This window comes from Macrobrachium rosenbergii, chromosome 55 (assembly GCF_040412425.1).
Source record: "Macrobrachium rosenbergii isolate ZJJX-2024 chromosome 55, ASM4041242v1, whole genome shotgun sequence".
NCBI classification, from domain to species: Eukaryota; Metazoa; Arthropoda; class Malacostraca; order Decapoda; family Palaemonidae; genus Macrobrachium; species Macrobrachium rosenbergii.
The window spans coordinates 83,589,997-83,614,367 of record NC_089795.1 but is presented as its reverse complement, the minus strand read 5'-3'; the positions used below and the strand labels follow the sequence as shown (position 1 = coordinate 83,614,367).

Genomic DNA, 24,371 nt, shown 5'->3' with positions numbered 1-24,371 from the left:
TCACCATGAAAAGGTCTCCCAAGCAATGCTTATATATTCCTGGCACTTTTCTATCAATCCATTTCACTGGGGATCCTCTTTCTTCTGTGGAATCTCCATTCCTTCTTGAATTCCTTACAGCAATTTAAAATCATCTTAAAATAGGGTCTCTATACCAAGGAATCAGCCTTTCAAAATGCTGTAATATAAATAGCAAAATATAATACAAGTTTATGGAATTTAATTAAATATCAAAATGAGGATCAACTGTATTATCATATATAAAATATAAATATACACAATATTTACAAAACAATCACAAAGCATATATTCCCATTTAGCAAACATGCTGACTTCCTTCCATTCATCTTACATCATATATCCATTTGTTTAAAATTCTCAGGTACACAGTCACTATCCTATAGATCTTTTCTTAAATAAAATTTGTCTGCATAAAACTCTCATTTAAAACTTCCCAAATACTGAAATACTCATTAAAACAGACTTTCCTTTCATCATTGTTCAAATCATAAGTTTGCACTCTCCAATAACTGCACTTTGCTTTTGAGGGAAAAAATGCCATGTCATCTGTATATTTCTTTCAAGTGTGTACAGTCTTCCTCTTTAAATCACAATAACTGTGTCCAAACACATCCACTTCCTGACATTGTACTATTTTAACATATATTGTCAAGACGAGCATCTATCTACTGTGGCCATTAACTCTCACGTTCGGTCGAATAACTATAGCCTTTTCTCCACCCATCAAGTCCTCTAAAAATTGTGACAAAAGTTTAACGAGTGAATGTCGTTTAAATCTACTGGCCTCGTGGATCACATCTTTGACCATCTTTAATTTTGAATCGTGAGAGCCCTGTATGGTGTTCAGCTGATCAAACAGTTTGGAGAAATCTGAAAAAAAAAAAAAAGTATTTTAAGTTACAATTCCTGTTTTAACTATATTATAGTCTAATTTTCAGAAATGAAATGCTGTAATAATGCAATGAAAAACTGAATGCACTAAAAATAATAATCCATTTCCTATCCATACAGTAAAATTCTATCCTCAACAGCCAAATACCAAAATCCTCCTTAATCATTATGAATTAAAATAATTTAAAAGCATTTACCTTTGTAAACATGGCTTGAGCACATGAAAACCTTTTCAACTAAAAAAACTAACAGTCAAAAGTATGTTTCCTAAAATGACACATTTTTAATTAATTTATATTTTTCATAGCTAACAAACCTGCAGTCTTAACGTGAAGATAAATTCTTCTAGCACCAGCTGGAAACTGGTAAGAAACACTAAAATTGTGGTGCAAGGAATTGTTGGCAACGGGGTTCGACCCATGGGATGAGAGAGGGGGCATCAGCCGACCTTCTCTCACCTGATATGCTGTGACGCATCCAGTTTCTTCCAGCCCAGGAAAAGAATGAGGGGAGGCAAAGGTGGGCAGTATACGTTAAGACCACAAGTTTGTTAGCTAAGAAAAATACAAATTAATTAAAAATTTGTCATTTGTTCATACATGGAACAAACCTGGGACTTAACGCAAGGATAGACTCACTTTTGGTAGGAGGAAATAGTCTTGAGACAACTGAAGGTTCAGCACACCTGGTCTCGTTTCCTGGATAAGAGAGTGAAAAGGAAGGAGACGCAAGCCTCTGATCTGTTTGATAAAAAGTTATCAAACAGGCAGACCACTGGGCTAATATACAATGTGAAGAATGACTGCATAGATGGAAGGTAAAGATCTATATCTGTTCAGATAACAAACTTCGTTAGCCACCAACCTTGTTTGTTATCATTCCTCTCTCCCCTCGCTAGAGAGGAAGGACAAGCTTCTGAAAGGTCATGTTCGTGTATAAACACAATATACTCAAACACAATGACCACTAGCTCACCTGTACCTAACCAGTTCCAGCGTATGATGGATCAATCTTCTCAATGCCTGCCGGTAGAGAAGAAAGGGGAAAGGGAAAAGGAAAACGACCAGCCATCTCATTCATTCTCACTTTCATCCCATCAACTTAGTAGATACAAACTGTCTCGCTGAGCAGCCACCACCGGACCCAAGGAAAAAGTGTCCAAGGACCTGTGGGCAATGTCCCGTAGGTAGAAGGATGTGAAGGTGGTTTGACGAAGCCAAGTACCAGCCTTCAGAATCCTTTGAACAGACAAGTTCTTTTTGAATGCCAAAGAGGGGCCTGATCCCTTAACATCATGTGCTCTTGCATGCACTATGTTGGCATCAGAAGTTGAAGAACTGTAAGCATGTCTAATCACTTCACGTAGCCAAAAGGAGATGGTATTCTTGGACACTTCCTTGTTGTACTGGCCTGTACTAACAAATATTCTTCAACACCCTGGTCTGAGGCGATGAATCCTTTTTAGGTAACTACGCAGTGCCCTGACAGGACAAAGTAACAATTCATCCGGAACGTTGTCAACAAAATCCCCAAGGGAAGGGATAGAAAAGGACTCAAACCTGTCATCATGAGCCAAGGAATTCTTAGTCTTAGCCACGAATTCCGGGACAAATTCGAAGGCTACTGACCCCAAGCTCCCATATGTTTAACATTAAATGAGAGACCATGGAGTTCACCCACTCTCCTTGATGAAGCTAAGGCCAGTAAGAAGACTGTCTTGAGGGTCAAGTTTCTGTCCGAAGGTTGACGTAAAGGTTCATGTGGAGCACGAGTGAGACTACTGTACTTAATACCAGAGTCAGGTCCCAACTAGTAGGTTTAGACTCTCTAGGAGAACAAGACTGCCTACAACTTTTGAGCAGAAATGAGATTTCCGAAGAGGAGGACAGGTCCACATCTTTCTAACGTAGAACTACACCCAAAACAGCTCTGTGGCCTTTGATGGCAGACACAGAAGTATGTTTTTCCATACGGAGAAAAACAAGGAAATCACCTATCTGCTGAACAGAAGTTCCGACTGGAGAGAAAGCCCATTGACGACACCAATCACATAGACAGCCCATTTCCCCTGGTACACAGCTGAGAAAGATCTCCCGAGATAGCCACACATCTCTGACGCTGTTCTGCGAGAAAAACCTCTTGCTCGAAGGAGATACTAGATAGTCTCCAGCCGTGAAAAGATAGGGACCTTACTGATTGAAGATATCTCTCGACGTGAGGCTGGCAGAGGAGGCTGTGCTATGCAGGAATTTCTCTTGGAACTGCAGACAGCAGAGCTAGCAGATCGGGGAGCCATTCTGCATGAGGCCACAAGGGAGCTACTAGGGTCATCCTGAGATTCTGGGAAATCACTACCCTGTTCAAGACTTGACGGATCAAGCAAAAGGGAGGAAAGGTGTAAACTCCCAGACTGTCCCATGGATGAAGCAGGGTGTCCTCTGCCACAGCGCAGAAATCTTCAGCCACCAAACAATAGACCTCTAACTTTCTGTTGAATCTTGTTGCAAACAGGTCTATCATTGGTCTCCTCCACAGATGGAAGATCCTGTCCGCTACCTCCTGACGCTAGGACCTGGTGCTGACAACTTAGCTTGTCGGCTACTACATTCCTCTTGCCTGGAACATACCTGGCTGAGAGATACTGTATACTGAACAATTGATTGCACACTGGTGCAAAAGTACCACCGGTAAGTAAAGTTGGCGTGACACTTACCCGCCGTTTGTTTACTTAACCCACCAACGTAGTTTAACCAACATCAGAATTACGGAGTGCCCCGTCACCCTTTCCCGAAACTCCTCAAGTGCTCGGAAAGCTGCCTTCAGCTCCAGAACATTTATATGAAGTTGCTTGTTCTGTGAAGATTCCACACTCCCAATGTCAGATCTAGATGTGTTCCCAACCCTCGTACGAGGAGTCTGAGAACAAAAGCTCTGGAGGTGGTGAATGAAGAGGCACTCCTATAGCCAAGTTTTTGTCGTTCAGCCACCACAGGTCTTTTCTCACTTCTACTGACAGAAGGTCCTGAAACAGATGGGAAGCCCTCACAGGGGACCAGAATTCTTTCAACCTCCACTGGATTGATCGAAGATGTAGACGGCCGTGTGGAACAAGTTTCCCCAAGGAGGTCAAGCACTGATGCTATAAGGCCCCATTATAAAGTAAATGACTTTTTTTACCTTATGATTAAAGGGATTTGCTTCAAATTTTTACCACTTATTCTACAACTAATAATGGAAATTCTCTTGTGGGGAAATTTAGAAATTCAACCTCTTGAAGTTCACTTATTTTGCAGTTGAAAAAAATCATCACTTTACTTTTCAAAAATAATATGCAAAAGTAAAAGTTGCCCAGAAAAGTGATTTTCCCGACGACAAAATAAAGATATACAGTATACTTATACTACACTCTGTAAAAGTTTCACTGAATGTGGTTCAGCCTTCTTGGAGAAATAAACATTTAGTTTTGAAAAAAATAAGTTTTGAGAAAACAGCAAAACAAAATAATTTTTGGACTTTCAAGACTCCTGAGAGAATCAGGACATTTTGAGCAAGTTATCCCTATATCATTATAACCCGTTTTCTCTATGATGCTACTGCTAGAGAGAATGGGATAATTTAGTGGGTGACAATTATTTTTATATAAAATTTGTTGACACTTTTTCCAGGTTTTTTTTTACAATTTGTCATTCAGTGCCATGCAAGCAATGAACAAAGTTATCCATGAACCAACAAACTTATTCACGAACCAATCTAAAAAAAATTTTTTTTTTAGCAATAATATTTCAAGATATGCTTATTTACATGTAAAACAGTCCAAACCAGTGTATAACTCATACTTGATCGTAACCAGGATTACTCGTACAGACTTTTATAAGCTTTTTACAATTTGTCGTTCACAGTGTCGTACAAGCACTTACGAATCTTTTTACAATTTGTGGTTCACAGTGCCATACAAGCAATGAACAAAATTGTCAATAAAGCAATCTAAAAATTTTTTTTAGCATTGTTGCTTCAGGATATGTTTATTTAGATATAAAAGAGTTGAAAACTGTTAATAACTAATATTCGATAATTCTTCAAAATTTGGTGGTTGGCACACCCCTTAACAAGATCAATTACTTGCACTTCTCGACGTATAAATCTTTCAACAGTATTTGTTCTTAGAGACTTAGAGATGTAAATTAATTTAAGCAGGTAGTACGAAGAGGCCAAAGGAAATGATTGAAAGCGTAAGACCAAACATGATACAGCTGGAGCTGAGAGGAAGCTGCATACACATCTGTGAGATGTGCTTCCAGCCATGATAAATTTCTCACAAATGACTAAAACTATTTGTTTTTGCCTAAAAAAGACAAGAAAGTACTCAGAGTTGGGGGACTAAAAATCTAAAGTTTATGAGCAACATGGACATCTGAAGGATTAAGATTACTACTCTGGCTAAAAGCACCCCTAGTCAGCCAACACATTTGTTGTACTAACTGCAGTGCTTAAAACAATCTGTCAAATACTTACATACACTACCAGCCTTATGACTCATTTTCTTCAAACTGGGAATAGTTTAATGCAACATCCCAAGGTCTTCTTTACTTTCCGACATAATCATTTCTCTTTGTACCAATCTTTGAAGGCTTCCTTGATCTTTCACTACATGCCTTCATCAACTGCATCAAGTTAATCCTACTGTTCTGCTTGCTTCAATGTTAAATAATTCATATTTCATAATGCCTACATAACTATATAGTTATCATTCTTGATGGCCAAACCACTGAACAAGAAAAATAAGAGCATAGAACTTTCTATTCACGTCCATTTTTTCTGATTTTATTATTGCCTTCACCCTGTTTCACTCTCCCAATTACACCTATTTCACTACTTAGCTAATGCTGATCCATAATTTCTTCATGTTAAGTAATAACACTGTTTTAGCAGTAGCAGACAGAATTTAGAAGCAGAGAAGTAAGCTTTTTCTTATTGTTTCACAATGCCACTTTATCTTCCTTTAAAATCATCCTTCCAATTACTACTGTAATCGAATCAGCGGTGCTACATTTCTTAACTGTACTCAAAAGGATACAAAAAACCACAGTACTTACCACGACCTGGTTTTTTCACTTCTTTAAAGCAAGCCATTCTAAGTTCTTTGTTGAATGTTTTTGTAGCCTGTGAATCAGATGGCATAACTGGACCATTCTTTTCTTCATGGGGTATTTCAGGAGGAGGAGTAAGGTTTCTTGTGGGTGAAGGTGCAAAATCAATTTCATATGGCTCTGGTCCACTCGTGGTACTAGTAGGGGAGGTATTTGCTGTGGTGTTCATTTCTTCTTCTCTCACAGAAGGGGGTGTTGGTGTAACATCTGCAACATTCAAAAGCATAACTGCCTATTTCCATAGTTCAAAACACCAAAAAGCCCTCTAAAAATGCTTATACCTGAATAGTTTAATATTTAATCACAAAAAGTGCATTCTGTTATGAAAATTAGATGAAAATACAGTAACCTGTGAATATTTCTCCATGAAAAATACCCTGAATGGGCGAATTTTCTGAGAATAATAAGAATATGTTCCACATAGAAATCCGCGAATAGGTGAAGCCACAAATCCGGAACCGCCAATGGGCAGGGGTCCACTGTACTACTGTATTTAGTTATGTATGAAAAAATAAAAAAGCATAGCTCTGACGCTAAGGGACTCCAACTAACTTTGTATATTTTTTGGACCTTCAAATTTCTTGGAGTTATAGCAAGTTATGCTTATGACACTCAGTTGTAACATTTACTGGCATTAAAAGTATGCACTGTAATGATTAGGTATATACAAATATTAAACACGTCTCATTCTTTGAGTAATAAGAAACTATAAATATTAACATGTCTCCCTCCTTGAGTAATTGTAGTCCATCACCATCCCTCATTTTATTTTTTCTTAAGTGTATTTAATTCAGAGACAAGGCAGGCAAGATACAGTGAAAATATGGAGATGGGAAGGTTGAGTGCTGGTCCTACATCTAAGTTCACATGTATTCATGATTAACTTTGCTTTTATCTGTTCAAGTTAGTGATACTTGTTTGGATTTTTTTAAACATTTTTTCTTGTTTCTTTTCTTTCTGCTTCACCCACATTACTTAACTATAGGAAGGGATTTTATTTGCAATCTTGATGTTTCAATACTGTTAAGAAGTCTAACATTTTAGGATAAGAGGTATTGAAAAATGCTCATTTCCACAGGTGACATTACCTCCATTTAACATGGTATGCACATCACTTGCTAGAGGAAGTGGTCTATCATCTGAGAGTGACACTGATGACGGTGATCCAGGAGGAGATACACTCAAAATTCCAGGAGAGTAACCAGGTGAAGGTGTTGCAGCATAACCAGAGGGCTGGAAAACAGGAGTGTCAGCACGTTCAGGTCTCGGTAATTCTTGACGCATTTCAAGTCTCTCCTCACCTCTCATGGGTGCAGGAGAACCAGGGGGACTAGACCTAGAACTAGGACTAGTAATAGGACTAGGAGCTGGACTAGGGCTAGGGCAAGGACTGGTATTTGGAGTTGTAGTAGTACTTGAACTGGGACTCTTGTTGATCCTCGGTAGAGTGAAATCCTGAGGTAATGGTCCCCGTCTTCGCTTGTTCGGTCTACCTGAGGGGGATTGGGATTCCACAGGTCGCTTTGATGTTCGACCTCCTCCACCTGCTCCTCCACCTGTTCCCATTAAATCTACATCAGCTTCATCAACCATCATAGACATCTTCTGTAAATAAGAAAACATGGCAATTAACAATATATTCACTAGATGCAAAGCTTGTTGCAATTTCTCAATTTTACGAAACAAACATACCAATATATAACAATTCTCATAGTGCAACACCACGGGGGCTGAGATTTTCTGAAGAATCAAGAACCTACTTAAATAAAACAAATAACAAACCTTGTCAATCTTGAAAGGATTTCCAAACATATGCTGCCTAACTGGGGTAGACTCAATTTCTCGCAACGGAGGTGTCATTTTCTTTAAATAATCCTGGAATATAAAAATAACTCCTCATAAAACTTACACTTCAGTCTCATGAAAATTCTTTTATACACTTATTAACTGCAGCCTTCACCTCAAAAGGTATACTGAATATATATAAACAGATCTGAGTAAATAGGTCCATTCCCAAGCTTTACAGTAACTGTATGCAATCCAAAAAGTTGATACAACTGTCACTTACTGTACCTCATTGTGGACTGCATACCCGCTTTAAAACACTTAGGTCCCATTAACAAAGCATGTTTGCACATTTAGAATTTTATTTATATGACCTACAACTCTAACTAAATCTGGGATACTTTTTGTATTTTTGAATTTTCTACAAAATCTGAAAATCTGGATGGAAGAAAAAACTGAAAAACTATAATAAACAATGAACACAAGTGGTTTGCCCAGCAAACTGACACCTCATAGCTACCTCCATGAGAGCTAAGAGTTTAGCTTGTGGTATGGTTAAATGACCTTTCATGATTAATAAAAGGGCAAACATCAAATTTTACAATTACACTATCATTGGAATTCAGTTTGCCAATGCAACAGTATCATAATGGAAGATATGTAATTACTGTAATCCCAGTACACAAAAATTAAAATCTGGATGTTAAAAAAAAAAATTTTAATTTACCAATTGTTTCTTACAATTACTCTCAATACAGTATAGCAAATGAGAAAAATATGAAACTTACCTGATAATTGCCCATTTGGTTAATTGGACGACAATGGAGTTGATCCATGTCACGTTCCGTTAACAGATGCGTTAAAGATGACTGTAAACAAAAAAAAATCAGTACAGAAAAGTTCTACCTTTACCTACTTCCAATCTTGTACATCATGTCATATACTCAAAATTCACCTTGTTTTCATGCTGTAAATAAAAAATTAGCAGAAAACATTAGTGGACTATATTGAGAAGTGGGCCTAATGCTTGCATAATTTTAATAAATTACTGGAACTGCATTTCATAAGTTTAACAGGAAGTTAACAATTTCTTTCCATAGTATGCATGACCTCTTTACACAGTAAAGTTCACGAGGAAAGCACGAAATGTTGAGGATAATGAAGTATCAGGAGGAAATAACTTCTTAATAGGTAAACAAATTTTCTAGATATTTCTTTGCACTAACATAAATACCAACAACTGTCATTTTAAGGTTATTAAAGATATTACAACATTATTGTTATTTATGTGGCATAGTAAATTATAAATTGATCAGAGCATAAAAATAAGTCATAGGGACTTGACCTAACTCATTTGTCTAACAGGTATGAACAAAATCATAATAATGTTTATCTGACTTGTATATAGAATCTCACTTTACCTCTCTCCCTCAAACACATATTATTGGTGTCATAATTTCAAGTTTGTCGAAGATATATTACAATGTTGTTATTTATGTTGTAAGATATAGGAAAAGATCAACTAAGTGCCAAAACACATCGTAAGTTTCTTGAATATGTGAAATCCTACAAAAATGCCTGGCTGACTAGCATAAAAAAGTCTTTCTTTCCTCTTTCTCTCACACAGCTATACTACTGATATTGTATTTTTTTAAGTAAAATACTTTAGGGTAAAACTATTTATATCATCAAACTGTACAAAAAATGTTAGGCTACTGAAACAAAAGTCTGTTAGTATTTTGTGTGCATACAGCCTTAATGTAATAAATTTAAAATTTGCTAAAAAAATATTGTATTTTGCAATGCTAATACAAATAAAGTAAAATACAAAGTACAGTAATAGGGTATGTACAATGTAATGCATGAAAAAATGGTCAATATTGGTAGGACATTGTACTGGGAGGAGAAAGGGGGGATATTGACAAAAGCTCATGGAATACAATGCTCAACAGAGGTATGATGACTGATGCATAATAAATACATTTTACAAATGTTTAACTTAGCTGCTTAATACATGGGCAATATATAAAACCCTTATGAATAAAGATGTCTATGAAGCAAAGGAGACTTGGTAAGTTTGGCCACATTAGATAATATTTAATGACATCCAACAATAACGAACACAATGCAAGTTCAGTAGATTTAAAATGACATGCATAACGTCAAGTTGAAACTGCTGTTGCTAGCTGCTTTTTACAATGATAAAAGAAAGCCCTTTATGCTTGGCTGTGTGTATGAAGAAAAGAAGATTAGAGTATGTTATGGGAAACAGAAAATTGAAAATTGCAAAGCAATATACTTCGTATTGCTTTTATATTTCTGACGTCAAACTTTGTTATAGGAGACAACAGTAGTTACGACTATGTCTGAGAGTATGATTTGTTGTTACCATAAACAGTAGCTCAAAACCCACATAATAAACTTGTATAATTGACCTTCACCATGAATTTCCTTGACCTTATATATGTGTCTTATATGCTCCAGCTTCCTACTGGGAATGCCTGACCAACAGGTGATCAAGATCACCATTCCATATTATGCCTTTTTAAAGGTTAACATAGCAGCTACTCCAATAACATTTATCAACTGGAATGTTGTTTGTAGATGTCAACCCAGTATTATCAGTTTCATCTCAAAACAAAAGATCAAATTGAAAAAGGGAGGATTTTCATGTACTACTAACATCAAACACCTCTTCCAAGCCAAAGATAAAAGGCATTTCAGATATCTTACTAATATTCACATGTAAAACTGCCCTACTTTACATATATCCTTATACTACGCTAACAGGGATTTTAGGAATTAACCTTGCATACTGTATTAAAATTGCCATTTTTAATCACCCACAAAAAGACAATCCATAAAATGACAATGACTTCAAACAGCTCACCAATAAAGCAGACCCAAAATTTAACTTTATAATGGCATTATTAAAACTTTACATACCTGCAAGAAGTTTGCTCTCATTCTTGTTAACTGATCTAGGAGAAGGGATCTGGGAATATCGAAAGGATTCCTATACATTTGAGGATTCACTTCCCCTTCACGAACCGCAAGGACAAAGTTAGAATATTCCGTAACTTGATCACGTAAAGAGGCCAATTTACCTAATATAAAAAAGAAAATTTTTTTCTTAAAACTAATTATTAAAAATATATTTTTAGAAAATAAAAACTTGAACTGTTCAACATCATCAATTGCTAATATACTAAGGCCTTCATAATGGAGCACAGAAATTAAAAAAAAAAAACTAGTTTCTCATATAAACCATCAATCACACCTATGCCTCCAGCACAAGCCGCAATGATCCCAAGACGTACAATTCTTAGTTCACAAAATTAAAGCACTCTAACCACTAGTGCTATCGTGACCCTCAGGTATGTATTCACCAAACACCTCATATTCCAAATAGAATAAAGATATAGATTTAAGATTAAGGGAGTTGGGCAGTGGGTACTTTAAAATTATTCATGGGTCTGTATGTACTCTGATTTTTTGTTGTTATAACTTTGTCTATAACAGCACCAACAAATCATACACTTGCCTACATTGTTACTTATGTGGAAGTATGAGTTACTGAATGTCCCAATTTGACTGTGAAGGCTTCAAGGATCCAGGGGAGCTCTTATAAACCAATAAGTGAAGGACTGTCTCTAAGAAATTTATGAAGGGGTTTATTCCAGGAGTTAATGAACCCAAGGAGAACTACATGACATTTGTATTCACTTTAATTTCATTAGGAAATGTACAGAAACAAACCAACTAATAAGCGAGTCACTGGAGCATAAAATTATACAGAAAGAGTGAATGGAAAATAAAGACGTGTAAGAAAATAAAACTGTATCTCCCAAAGTAATAATTGGTGCATCATGATTAATCACAACGATAAATTCAACCATCTGTATGTCAGACCAAAGCCCTAGCTAAAATAATTAAGTTATGAACAATTACTGAAGGAAAGAGGGTTCTAAATAAAAGTTACATCTCTTACTTGTACTGTCTCCTTGTCTCGATCCTACTCAAAGGTTCTTCAGAATGACCTGTCTGAGGCTTTTTTCTCAGCTGTTCTGTCAAGAGGTAAGGCCAGATATCTGACTTCACATAAGAAGTGTTCAAAAACCTTCTCCAAACTGCCTAAGAATACGGTAATGGAGGTTGAGGCATATTTGGAGAAGGAAGCAGCGATAACTTTTGGCACTCACCACCTAAGACTACATATCTAAGTATACCAGAAATGAAGTAAATGCATCCCTCTCAAGTCCCATTCATTTAAAATGAATTTTAGATGCTGGTACATTGGCACAAGTCTGTATACAGCAAAACCTGTCTAGTGCCAATGTTGACTGATGTCTGTGTTTAGTGACAGGTCAGATAACCAACAAAGTATCTCCTTTCCCCATCTATGAAGACTGTCATCAAGAAGAAACTCTAGGAAGAACAATGTGATCAGCAAGGATGAATAACACCAATCAATGAGGAACCAGACATAAGCCAATCTGCAGGTAATGAACTAAGAAGTTAAATCTATTATGAAGTTAATCTGGCCACTCAAATGGTCTAACAGAGGATTGACAAAACCTTACTGGCCAAATCAGAGGTACCAAAGCTGATGGGTCAAAGACAGATTAACTAGGCTGTAAATGTGAACCTCATAGAAGTCCAATGAAACTAAAAGATTGCGTTAATGGAGAGTATTGAATCCACAACCAACAACAAGGCTGAGAAATGGGTGGCTGAAGGACAAAAATGGGCATTGTTGGAGTCTTAGCGACTCAACCCTCACTGATCAATTTGTGAGCATTACCTCACATCTTTGTCAACTGATCAACTACATCAGTATTACCACCATACATCCCGAAGTCCACTGGTAGCCACAAAAAAGCAGAGACATCCTTCAGCAGTCATCTGGTGGCTCAATCTTACCTGCAAGAGCAGGCACACCAAAGCATGAATGGTTCAGTCACCATAGTAAGCATGAAAACAGTTTATATAAGAAAAAGAACAGTCCATTGGTTACTCATCTGGAAGCTCAATCACTGTTGCACGTATGGCACTGCTAGGACAGTCACTAATACCATGCAACCTCCAAATAATCTCTAATCAAGATTTTATACCCAGAAAGAAAATTTGGACATGAAAACACTAGTAAGGAAATTTAGGAAAGATTAAACACAACAAAACAAAGTATGGGGGCAGGAACAGAGCCAGCCCTTAAAAAAGCTTGCAATCCCATGGAAGGAGATTGAGGCTCATTAGTTTCCCTGAGCCATACACATGACAAAATACAGATAAGAAAGGACTTCGACCTGTGACTTCAAAAGAGGCAAAAAATGGAAGAGCAATGCTTCCTCGATGTCGGCATTAGTCACACTACAGAGCAAAGATAAATGAATACAGCTGTGATAAGGGTACCACTGAGAGCTGTGGGAGCATATTGTTCATCTACAGCACTACAGCAGGTTGGTACAACTGGGATACAGCTACATGGAATAGGGCATTTTACGATAGGTTTCAATGAAAAAACCTCTTTACAAACCTCATATTTCCCGAGGAGAATCTAACAGATGCAGATCCTTATCTAAGGATAACATAAAAGAATTACATTCCATACCAGGTAACCCCTGATTCACATGCTACACACATGAGGGTTAAGTAAACAAAGGTAAACACTAGCCTGAGGCTAAAAACAACACACACCACTCGAGCCTGACTTGAACTACAAACAGGCTGCATTCATGAATAAGCCAAAGAGGAAAATTAAATGTGGTTAATAATCCGATACACACGAAAACTGAAACTTTCTAAATTTTCAAGAGTATCTGATGTAAAATATAATATAATGAGAGACTGAATGCAAAAGGGAAATCACTGCACTACTTAGTAAAATAAAAAAATTCAAATTTAACTGTAAATTGAGAAAAAATGTTTCAAATCCCACTAACGTAACCCCAAAACAAAGAATGCTAGAGCTTCAGCAAAAGACAATGAATGAAGGGAATAAAAAAGAATCAAACTGGGTAACTGATGTACAAACCCATGGATGCTAAGAAATTGCACAACTGAATGACGACTGGTGGGATGCATCCAAGGATGGTCCAAACATGCATACTGGAAGCTTATTTTTTCCCTGAGATTTACTTCAGGGAAAAAAAGCAGTAAGAACAGTGGTAGCTTTGTTCAATAACAGCTAAAACAGGAAGGGATGACACCTTGCCTCCTCTTGTTAATGAGTAAGGCACTAATATCAACTATAAAATATGCAAAATATAAATTAAAGTGGATAAAAAAAGCTTAATTCATTTGAAATACTCTGAAACATGCTACACGCAAGCTTAAGGGTAAAAAATACAGGAAACTGAGATCTATGACTGCTTACATGTAGCTACTGAGAAACCATAAAACCTAATCATATGATATTCCCCCAATTCTAGTTTCATTATACAAACTTATAGTAAAAATAAATGGGTGAAACAAGTTGTGATTACAGCTAAAAAGAATACATAGCTGAGGGTCCATAAGGAACTAGTGCTGCAAGTGCTCCTCTGCTTTTGTGAACTAAGGACTGAGTCTGGAAATGATCACAGACCACAATGGTGGCATTTGTACAATTGATGGGTTATAAACAATACCATTTTCATTCAAACTATGAATTACACAACAATTACATAAACTTGAACAGTCCAATTATGAATTTTATGAATATTCTAGAATACCCATATACAATTCCCCAGTGTTTTCAGAGCTCAACAACTACTGAACCACAGGGCTGAATGCAATGAACACATTTTAACTGGCACTGGGGCAGCCATATGCATGTTTATCTTAATGAAGATAATAAAAAACCTACTAGGATATAATTATAAAACAAAGTGAACACATTTTCTGGTTTGTGATATTACACCAGCTGCTTAAAATTAACTACCTGACAACAACATATAGTCCATAGTGACAAAATTACTTTAAATAAAAGGGGCTACATTTTTTAAAACTAGGAGACTTTTGAAAGATTTTACCAACTCCTATAAAGGTAAGTATGAGGGAATTACTTTCCATGTTATCAAAATATAAAATTTTCATGATTGAGTAAGAATTTGCTTGTTACTTGTGCGACTTAAGACAGGTATAAGGTATCATCAAGGTAATGAAAAAGTAGATTTACTAAGGAGAAAAATAATCTACTGTACCTTGTAATGTATGATTAGAGGTTAAATGTCTACTTAAAGGTCTTCTTGGTTGAACTCTAATCCCTTCATGAACATGACAAGTGGTTTGAGATAGTCTTTTCTCCACCTGAAAATATTAATGAGCATACAGTTATGATGGTATAAATCCATTCGTTTAAACAACTTCCTTACCAAAACCACACTTTTTACAAATACAGTAATTAATAGAATGGAATGTAATATAAAGTTTAGGCCAGAGGCCAAGCACTGGGACCTAAGAGGTCATTCAGCGGTGAAAGGGAAACAGAAAGTAAAAAGGTTTTAAGATGTAGGAGGAGGAGGAAAACCCTACACATGCACTATGAAAACAATTGTTAGGAGGGGATGGAAAGTAAGATAGAAGGAAAAGAATATGAACACAAGCACAGTATAAGGAATGAAAGGGTTGCAGCTAAGGCTGAAGATATACTGCAAAGAACCTATAAGTAATGCCTACAATGCATTGCTGAGGTGTGCTGAAAGCACTACCCCTTACAGGGATACAAATAATCAAATAAAATTTCCTTTATAAAAACTCATCACTAAAGAACATTATATATTGTTTAATATACTTTAACTCCTTTTTTATGTCACTGGATTATTATTATGTAAGTTTAACCGGACCACTTTGTCAAAATCATATTTATTACAGGGCTAGCCCAAAAGGTTTACCTTTACTAACGAAAAATGATGAAGTTTAAATCAATTTGTATTTTTCATAACTAACAAACCAGTGGTCTTAACGTAAGGGATAAATTCTCTAGCGCCTGCTGGAGTCCGGTTAAAAATATCACAAGCTATGAAAAAGCTGGAGAAAGAGGAAGCACATTTAAGACCCAAGTGGAGGAATTTCGCACAATGCCTTTTGAATCACTGGGTGTTGGAGACAATGACAATAATGATCACAGTAGTTGCCACTTCGGCTGCTTTACCAGCATCTTCAGCTCCTTAATGCCCATATAGGCAGGGATCCACAGTATTCTAATATTCACACCTGATTCAAGTATGTAATGAAATCCTTATTTGTCTTACAAGAGAATTTTCAGAACAATAGTTCTGAAAGGGTTCTATAGCACTTCTAGTCACATAAGATCACAAACTTCTGCAGCTGCCTACTACCCAATTCAAGTTGGATTTAATATGGTCACTGTCCTCCACCCTGCTCTTCCTTGAGCCCTCACTGGCTTCCCTTAACAAAGGAGGTCTGTGGGCTCCCTCCCACTTCTCAACTATTTATTCTTGATTTTCCTTTCTGTGTCTGGACTGCAGGCTCCCCAGCTCTCTTCAACTGCTTATTTTGAATGTTAGTTGCTGTTTGGACTATATCCCGAACCCATCCATGTAAGTCGTCGTTGATGCCTTGGCCTTTACTCATTCCTGAACCCACAGAAGGTTATCAGTTGGGCTCCTAGTATTTCCACTGTGGTGATGGGATACTCGCAGAGAGGAGTATGCCATGTGAAGACCTGTAGGGTTAGTAGAATGTTGCTCTTCAGTTCTCGAGGTCCTACTTGAGGTTTTCCGTAATTTTCATACTGAATGCCCTTCTTGGCTGGGTCTTGGGCCTCTTGCCTCCACCTCCAAATGGCTGTCGCTGTTTCATTCCCAAAGATTATCAGCTTCCCTTCAGTGAACTGATTAACCCTTTCAACAGAAAATCAGCTGTGTGACCAGCTGCAGCTCTGGCCTTTGTTACAGTGAGCATGGCAGCTAGGTTAAACAGTTACTTTTCAATACCATCCATGGTAGCTCCTCTACCAATTATCTTTCTTTACTATGCTGGAAGGTTAATTATTAAATCTCCATGAATTACATGCGAGCAACCAATTGAAGACATGATAGAATTATTCCATAATGTGCTCTACTGTAATAAAAAAGTAATTCAGTGATAGACTGGATTCTTCAATTTATTCTTATCAGATTCATCACTCCATAAAATCTGCCTCTGACTGACAGTGATGGGTTTTATATTTAGAAAATCACTAATGCCCCATTTTTCAGCATCTTCATTCCTTTTATGCCCCACATGGGCAACGATCCAATACATTTCACCTTTACATGAGCTTCATATAAATTCATGTGATGAAAACCTTACCTTATGTACAAAAGCATGTTGAGGACTACAGTCTGACAGGTTTCTACAAATTTTTCTATCAGAGTGGTCTCCGCACCCAGAGATATGCATCTGTATTTACCAAACGCTTAATGGTGAGACAAAAAAATACATAACACAGGCAGGCATGATATGTAAAATACAAAAGGTTCTTTGGCTTCTGTGGAGAATGCCTTTAATAATCTATTTGCTACAAATTTCAATTCCAAGTTACCAGTGCACCCCTCAGCCCAGATGGACAATGAGAGTAGAAAATTAACTACAAGCTGGATCTCTCTAATCCAGTAACCTTGGGACCTGGATGCTGCTGGATGATACACACTTACCTTAAGAACCCTAAAGGAACCCCATAATTAACCATTTGCTTATTCCATATGCATACTGCTGGGTTCCCAAATGCATATCGGTGGGTTCCCAAAGTTTTCTTTTTTAAAGAGTAGTTTTACCTGACCACTGAGTTAAAAGAACACTTCTAGGGCTAGCCCAAGGGATTAGTTAGCAATGTTATATGTAAAGTTTATTTGTTGTAAACTAGATTTTATTCAAGAGGCTGCAAAAGTATGAAAATTTGTTCCCCAAAGGTAGAACCAAGCATGAAGTAGGACAAAATACCACCCATAACCCACAAAGGCTACAGTAATGCTGCTTTAGGACCATCCCAACAATAAACAATTTCAAATCTTATGACAAAACCATTACCCTTTCAGTTGTCTTTAACATCCAACTATTATGTCACTGGAATAGCCATTTTCATTGCAATAATTAAGTGTCACTGAATATCAAACTGCTTTGTCAAAAAAAAGTCTCAACATTGTTAAAATTTTTACTACTATAAATTGTCACTGAATATTAAATTGCTATATCAGAAGTCTACACAAATATTACAATGTGCAAAATAAAAAATCGTCAGTCACCTTTTACATTCCAACTATATGCCTAAATTTACTTTATGATATCTGGAATATTTTTGTTGAAAAAATGAGGTTCATTTTGTAGTTTAAACATGAGACCAAATTCAAGGTTCATCAGATTTAGTTGACTGACATATCCCATACATACAGTACTTTCTGTTTCTTCCTATGATATTTTATGTTCCATGCCTGCCTGTGATATTTATTTTTGTCTCAGCGGTAAGCATCTGATAAATACAAGCACATAAGGTAAGTAATTCACATATGTAAAACTGCACACTAGAATTTTTTGGTTCTGTTAGAAATAAGCAAATGAAGAGCCAAAAATAAAAGTTTGTTACAAAAAAAAATGGCAAAAATAACAATGCTAATGAAAAATATGCCAAACCATGGGAGTTGCTGAACCTGTTTTAATATTATTGATGAATAATTTACACATACCCAGGACTCTTCCACTGCAAAAGAAATTACTTCACCAACCGCAATTCCATAAGTTTCACATGTACCAAGACACATCACTTGATTAAGTAGTTTAAGCAGAATACTTCACTCATGGGAATTATGCAGCGAGATCCCAGGGACAGAGGCTGTTGTGCACAAGCAGCCACATCTATCACTGGATCTTCTAAAACTTCAACCAACAACTCCAACTAGAGAACTGGAGATAATTCGTGATTGGTGTAATGGGAAGAGTATTAATCCTCTCAGATTCTGGAGGGGATGGGGAAGGGGGTTGTCCAACTTCATCTAACTATTTTTCCTATATACAAGCAATGATCCTTCTCACTGATAAGTAAAAAAAAAAAAAAAAAAAAAAAAACCTTAACCGACTACAGGGCACCATTTGTATCTTTAACATAACAATAATGTATAAGGGTGACATTAATTACATGTACAAATGACCTCCCCACTTTCATACAACATATACTTACATCCAAGCATATCCTTTCATATTCTAATTTTGCTTGATTTTTTAGTCTTTTCAGATGATTAGTAACTTGAAAACTGAGAGAATTGTCTAAATTATCAGCAAACAGATTTGAAGCGCCCATTCGACCAAGGGCTCGTTTTAGTGGCTGTAAAACAGGAAAAGTAAATTAGCAAGTGGCAACAGCTTTAAATTACAATAAAAAATGTTTTCTTATGTTCTAAGGGTCTACAGTTACATATGAGGCTGAATTTTCAATTAAATTGTAAATATATGCACAGTGAAGATATCTAAAAGTCTTGAAATATTCTATACTTACATTCGCATAATATGGAGGCATTGTACGTATATAATTGTCAAACTGCAGTCTCCATTCTTTGGTAGGTTTGAGACGATGAGTTTTGAACAGATCATCCAGAAGAGGTAGCAAGACTGGGTAATTATAAGGCATTACGAAGAGATTTACAGTCTGAAGTGAAGTACTTGCCTTCAGATACCCAAAGGGATGACCTACATCACTGTTTTTACTACTGTTTGGGATGTAAACCTGCAAGAGAGAAAATCTATGAATACAACAACATCAATCACTCTGAAGACTATGCCCCATACAATCTTACAAATTTAATAAGTATCAGAATGAAACCTACCTGCCAGCATACAGTAGGCTGCTTTCTTGATAAGATAAATTGCGTTAAGGGCGAAGGTTCTAATTCATACTTGTCAAACGGAAGATTATCTATTACCATTGGTTCTTGACTTGTACATGTGAATTTTACATTAGGATGAGCACTTCTAGCAGGCTGAAAAATAATGCAAAAATTAGTGCAATATTAAAGCAAAATCAATAGAGAACACCAAAAATGGAAAAATTCTCATTTATCAGAGACCTGGCAACAAGGATTACTTTTATAAAGAAAACTTATCTAATACAGTAGAGCTCTAATAAGATTTAATTTCTAAATTAGATCAAAACAGGAAAATAAAGATTACCATTATCACCATAAAAGAGACCTCTAGGTCAGGTTGGTAGACTATCATTGGGCTTGTCCAAAGGATTTGTTCTTAAATGAATATTGAAAATGGAACAGGGTTATATTAAAAAATATGACAGCTGAGTGGGAAGAGACCAAACAAATTGGATCAAAGGTACAAAGCAGAAGCAAAGGTTAAAGTACCAAAAAAAAAAAAAAAAAAAGCAAAACGGTAAGTGCCATCTCCAATGTGCTTAGAAAGGCACAAAGTAAGCAGAATGCCCCCACAGAAAGTGTATAATTATCTTTAAAACAAAATAAATTTTTCAGGCAAATCCATTACTAATAATCAGCCCTTGCATGTGAGAGTAAACTGCCTGATATTTATTGCATGGCAATCCCAAGGTCTCATTTGTGCCATCTGATTCATGAACTGCTAGAATTAGTGGATTTCAACATACATTCAATGCCAAGATTTGAATAAAATTCTACAGGTCATTTTCCTAGTAAATTTAACAGTTTTTAAAACTTAAAGATGAATACCATCACATGAAATAAATTGGTCTTAACAGATAAAATCCTCTCTAACTTATTCTGTTATTGAAACGTAAAGCAGCTGTGGCCAGTTAAATACCATTTTAAGAACATATCACTCATGACAGCACAAATTTGCAAATTTTAACACTTTTCTTCTATATCATAAAACCTTAACTTCAAATGCAAAAGAATTATAGTCAATACAAAAATAATATATAAATAAAAATTCTCAACAAAAATTTACTTACGAGTGAAACAGTATTAACATCTGGCCAAAAGGATTCTGGTATTGGCCAGAAACCTGAAGGACTACCTCTCTGAGCAGGTCTTGGTACATAGATCATCTTACGACAGTTATGCCACGCATTACTAGAGGGATTTGGTAGTGGCAAAGGCATTGAATTTGGGGTATGGGGACGTCCTCCATTCTGAAGCATGTGACCTAACATGCCTCCTCCAGTCCCTGCCAAAGTGCTGGCACTTCCTAAACTACCATTATTCTCCATATTATTTTGTTGGTTCTCTTTGTCCACTTCAATGACATCCGGCACCTCTTTTCCTAAAGAACATAAATTACAATCATGTTTTCTATAAGTTTAAGATAAAAGTTCTCAAATTTCCTAATAGCACTGGAATATATTACACTTTAGAATTTATTAAAAGTGAACAGAACATTTTAAATTTTGCACTGAAGAACAACTTTACACTTAGGAAAACTTTGTTCAATTTAGAAAGACAATGTACTTTGCTCACCATCAGAATTTATAGGTGGAGGGTCAGGACCAATTTTTTCAAAATTTATTACAACACCACTCTGCACTTTTTGGACCAAACTGTCAATGCACTGTTGGAACATTCGATGTGAACGAACTGCATAGGAACGACCTAGATTGATGGGAAAAAAATCTACAGTGAATCCTAACCATATAATGGGAACCGAATACCATAAAATGGAAGGAATGGTCAAGCAGACTATTTGCTTGATTACTAAAATTTCCTTCATCTCTTTAAAGCAGATTATCAGTGTATCAAAATTTGCTGCAACCTTATTAATTTGGTGCTTCTCTGAAGTTCATTAAATCCAAGAATTTTCTTTAGTTTACTTATCCTATAATCATTAAGGACACTTAGCACAACTACTTTTTCTGAGGAGAATGCTAAAGCAAGTTTCACAATCCACAATAAACCCTTTATTCCAGTGACCATACTATTTGTAATGAAATGTACTAGGCAAAAAATCTTCAAATGAACAACAATCCACGCACATCAGTACTGCTCATGAGTAAGTCCAGATCTACAGGTCCTCGATGTCCAACCAGTTCATACCATTTTTGTCTGCTTTTGTATTTTGTGATGGACCACCATTTTTTTACACACTAATCTCTCTTTTATCCATTTACTGCTTTGAATCATCCTCATTATACAAAAACCCACTAACCATAATTAGCCTTATTCCATTTACAATGAATCCAAGATAAAAGACATAATTTGACAAGGATGCATCCTAACCTCCCCTTAACCTAACCTATCCAAAGGGACTGTACCTGATCTAGCAGAATGATGTGCCAGCAACTATTCTGCGGTGTTAACTTGTGCTTTTCGTCCTCTCTGTTATTGTGTGCTTTTTTCATTCACTCTCTTTTTCAAAGTGGTCAACGTGTGTACTTCACTGATCTTAATCTGTATGTATTGGTTTGATTTTATTCTTTTTCAGCTGGTTTCGTTCAGCTGACACAGTCACACATGTACAAGAGGTTTCCTTTCTGAGATTCCTAAGCACCTTATTAATCATATGTAACTTTTACCCTTGCTTGGCTATCATTGGAACTTTACATTATTTCTCCAGACTCAATATGTCTTCATATCTCCCATTTTCTGTTTCTTCACTCATATCAGTATGTTGCACTATTACTGGACGATTTCAATAATATGTCTTAATATCTCCCATTTTCTGTTTCTTCACTCATATCAGTAAGTTGCACTACTGCTGGACGATTTCATTTTCTCCCACATCTCGAGTGGTCCCTTTCCTGCTCATTTAATGTTAATTACTCAGTCCTCCTTGTAACTGCTTGACTAGCTCAGGGTGACTCTTCCTTCAAAGAGAGCCTAGCAACATCTGAAGGTCACTTCTATCAACATTTTGTCCATTCTCCTCCAAGTACTTCAGTCTGATGATGGAGTTTCAAGACAGTGACACTGGTATTTCCTTTAGCAAACACTGGTCTCTGTACCTTCATCTCATACCTGAGGAGCCCATCCTCAAATGTTTCATTTTTATGTGACTTCAGGTGCTGAACTCTGACTTCTCTTTTCACTCTTCATTTCAAAGATTTTCTGGATGCAGATTTTTCTCCAGCCTAGCTCCCTTCCTCTCCACGAAGGCTTCCTTGCTTCAAATATGTCATCTTTAAACACAACAGCAAGACCAACACAATCATCTAAGTTAGGACCCATCTGTATATGTATTATGTGTACCATTACAACATCACTTCTGCATACACCCCTGTCATCATCCTGTATGTCTCATGTAATAAATGGATAGATTAACAGCATAATATGATACATAAATCTTTTCTTAACCCCAAATCCACAATTATCTCGGCATACTATTATAAACTTCTTCCATTTGTGCTAACAAGGTTTTCTCAGTGGGGGCTGAACTCTTTAAGGTATTCTGTAAAGTGCAAAGCAGACCTTTAATTTCTCTGTTCAATCTGGAGATTTCATTGTTTGATTCCTTTTAACCTGTGTATTGATAAACTTAATTTTTCCTACAAACCTTTTACTTAACAGAATTTCACACCTCCCTGTCCTACATTCTCATGATCAGAGGTGCAAACATCACGAGGTATAAACCAGGTGGACAGTCAGGACCTGTGGATCTACCATACACATCTTGACTACTTACATACATCAAGGGATCCTTCTTCACTTGAATCTTTTTTGTGACAATAAATGAGCACTATTAATAATTTTGAAAAAAATTATATATTCACAATAAGAGATATAGCACAAATAGGCCATCTGTGCACCACATGGAGACATCAAGAACTACAGGTTCATGAAAAATGGCTAGGTCACACTTACGAAGTACTTGAAGCAAGTTACTTCTTAACCAAAGTTACAGTACATTAATACAACATAAAACATTTTTCTTACCTCCAGTCTGTTCACAGAGTTTATCTAAAGGTGAATTATCACTTGGAACTATACCCATAGGGTCAGGTGCAGGAGTACCAGTCAATCTTAGAACTAATCCAAATAGCCTTTGGTCCCAACGGAAGATTTCTTTAGTAAGCTCTGCACCCGGTATTGGATTCACCTTGGGTAAGGGGAATATCTGTGGATGAAAAATATGATAATTTTCATTATAAAATTAATTATTTGGATACTTACCTACTGTTAATGTTAGATTTATCTTTGTGCCTTTTGGTGTGATTGGTATTTGAAAAAAAAATCTAAATACACTTGGCTAACCACTCTGACTGTCACTGTAGTTGTCTGTTGTGCACCAGATGGTGTTGGAACGTTTGTGTTCCTGTCACATTTCTTCATGACCACCCACTAAGATGTGGCAAGGCTGGGTGGGTTTCCACTTTAACAGTAGTTAAGTATCCAAATAATTAATTTTATCATGAAAATTATCATAATTTGGAATGAATCTTACCTACTATTAAAGTTAGCTGAATGAGGGTGGTGGGTTAGTGCAGCCAGAGAAACAGAGTTCAGCCAAGCAAACTAAAGGCTTTTTAAAGGAAAAAAAAAATCTCAACATTCCTGCCTGCTGAGTGATCCTTACTGGCAAGTAATGTCGCCAGACATTGGAAACACAACAGGGTGTAAGGTCCTCGTAGTGAGACTT

The 24,371-nt window shown here is 36.5% G+C and overlaps 1 protein-coding gene across 3 annotated transcripts in view; it reads right to left on the bottom strand.

Moving 5' to 3' along the window:
* Nucleotides 1-236: 236 nt before the first annotated feature.
* The window catches only part of IntS6 (integrator complex subunit 6), a 41,341-nt gene continuing 17,206 nt past the window's right edge, over nucleotides 237-24,371 (bottom strand). For all 3 annotated transcript variants that reach the window (XM_067099171.1, XM_067099172.1, XM_067099173.1), the window contains exons 5-17: nucleotides 23,669-23,849; nucleotides 21,260-21,391; nucleotides 20,755-21,065; nucleotides 19,646-19,798; nucleotides 19,318-19,545; nucleotides 19,003-19,146; nucleotides 15,029-15,134; nucleotides 10,791-10,951; nucleotides 8,633-8,713; nucleotides 7,842-7,934; nucleotides 7,148-7,664; nucleotides 6,006-6,266; nucleotides 237-891 (exon numbers count right to left, since the gene is read on the bottom strand). In XM_067099171.1, coding sequence (XP_066955272.1) covers nucleotides 683-891; nucleotides 6,006-6,266; nucleotides 7,148-7,664; nucleotides 7,842-7,934; nucleotides 8,633-8,713; nucleotides 10,791-10,951; nucleotides 15,029-15,134; nucleotides 19,003-19,146; nucleotides 19,318-19,545; nucleotides 19,646-19,798; nucleotides 20,755-21,065; nucleotides 21,260-21,391; nucleotides 23,669-23,849 — 2,577 coding nt within the window. In that variant the 3' untranslated portion in view covers nucleotides 237-682. The remainder of the gene's footprint in view (nucleotides 892-6,005; nucleotides 6,267-7,147; nucleotides 7,665-7,841; nucleotides 7,935-8,632; nucleotides 8,714-10,790; nucleotides 10,952-15,028; nucleotides 15,135-19,002; nucleotides 19,147-19,317; nucleotides 19,546-19,645; nucleotides 19,799-20,754; nucleotides 21,066-21,259; nucleotides 21,392-23,668; nucleotides 23,850-24,371) is intronic.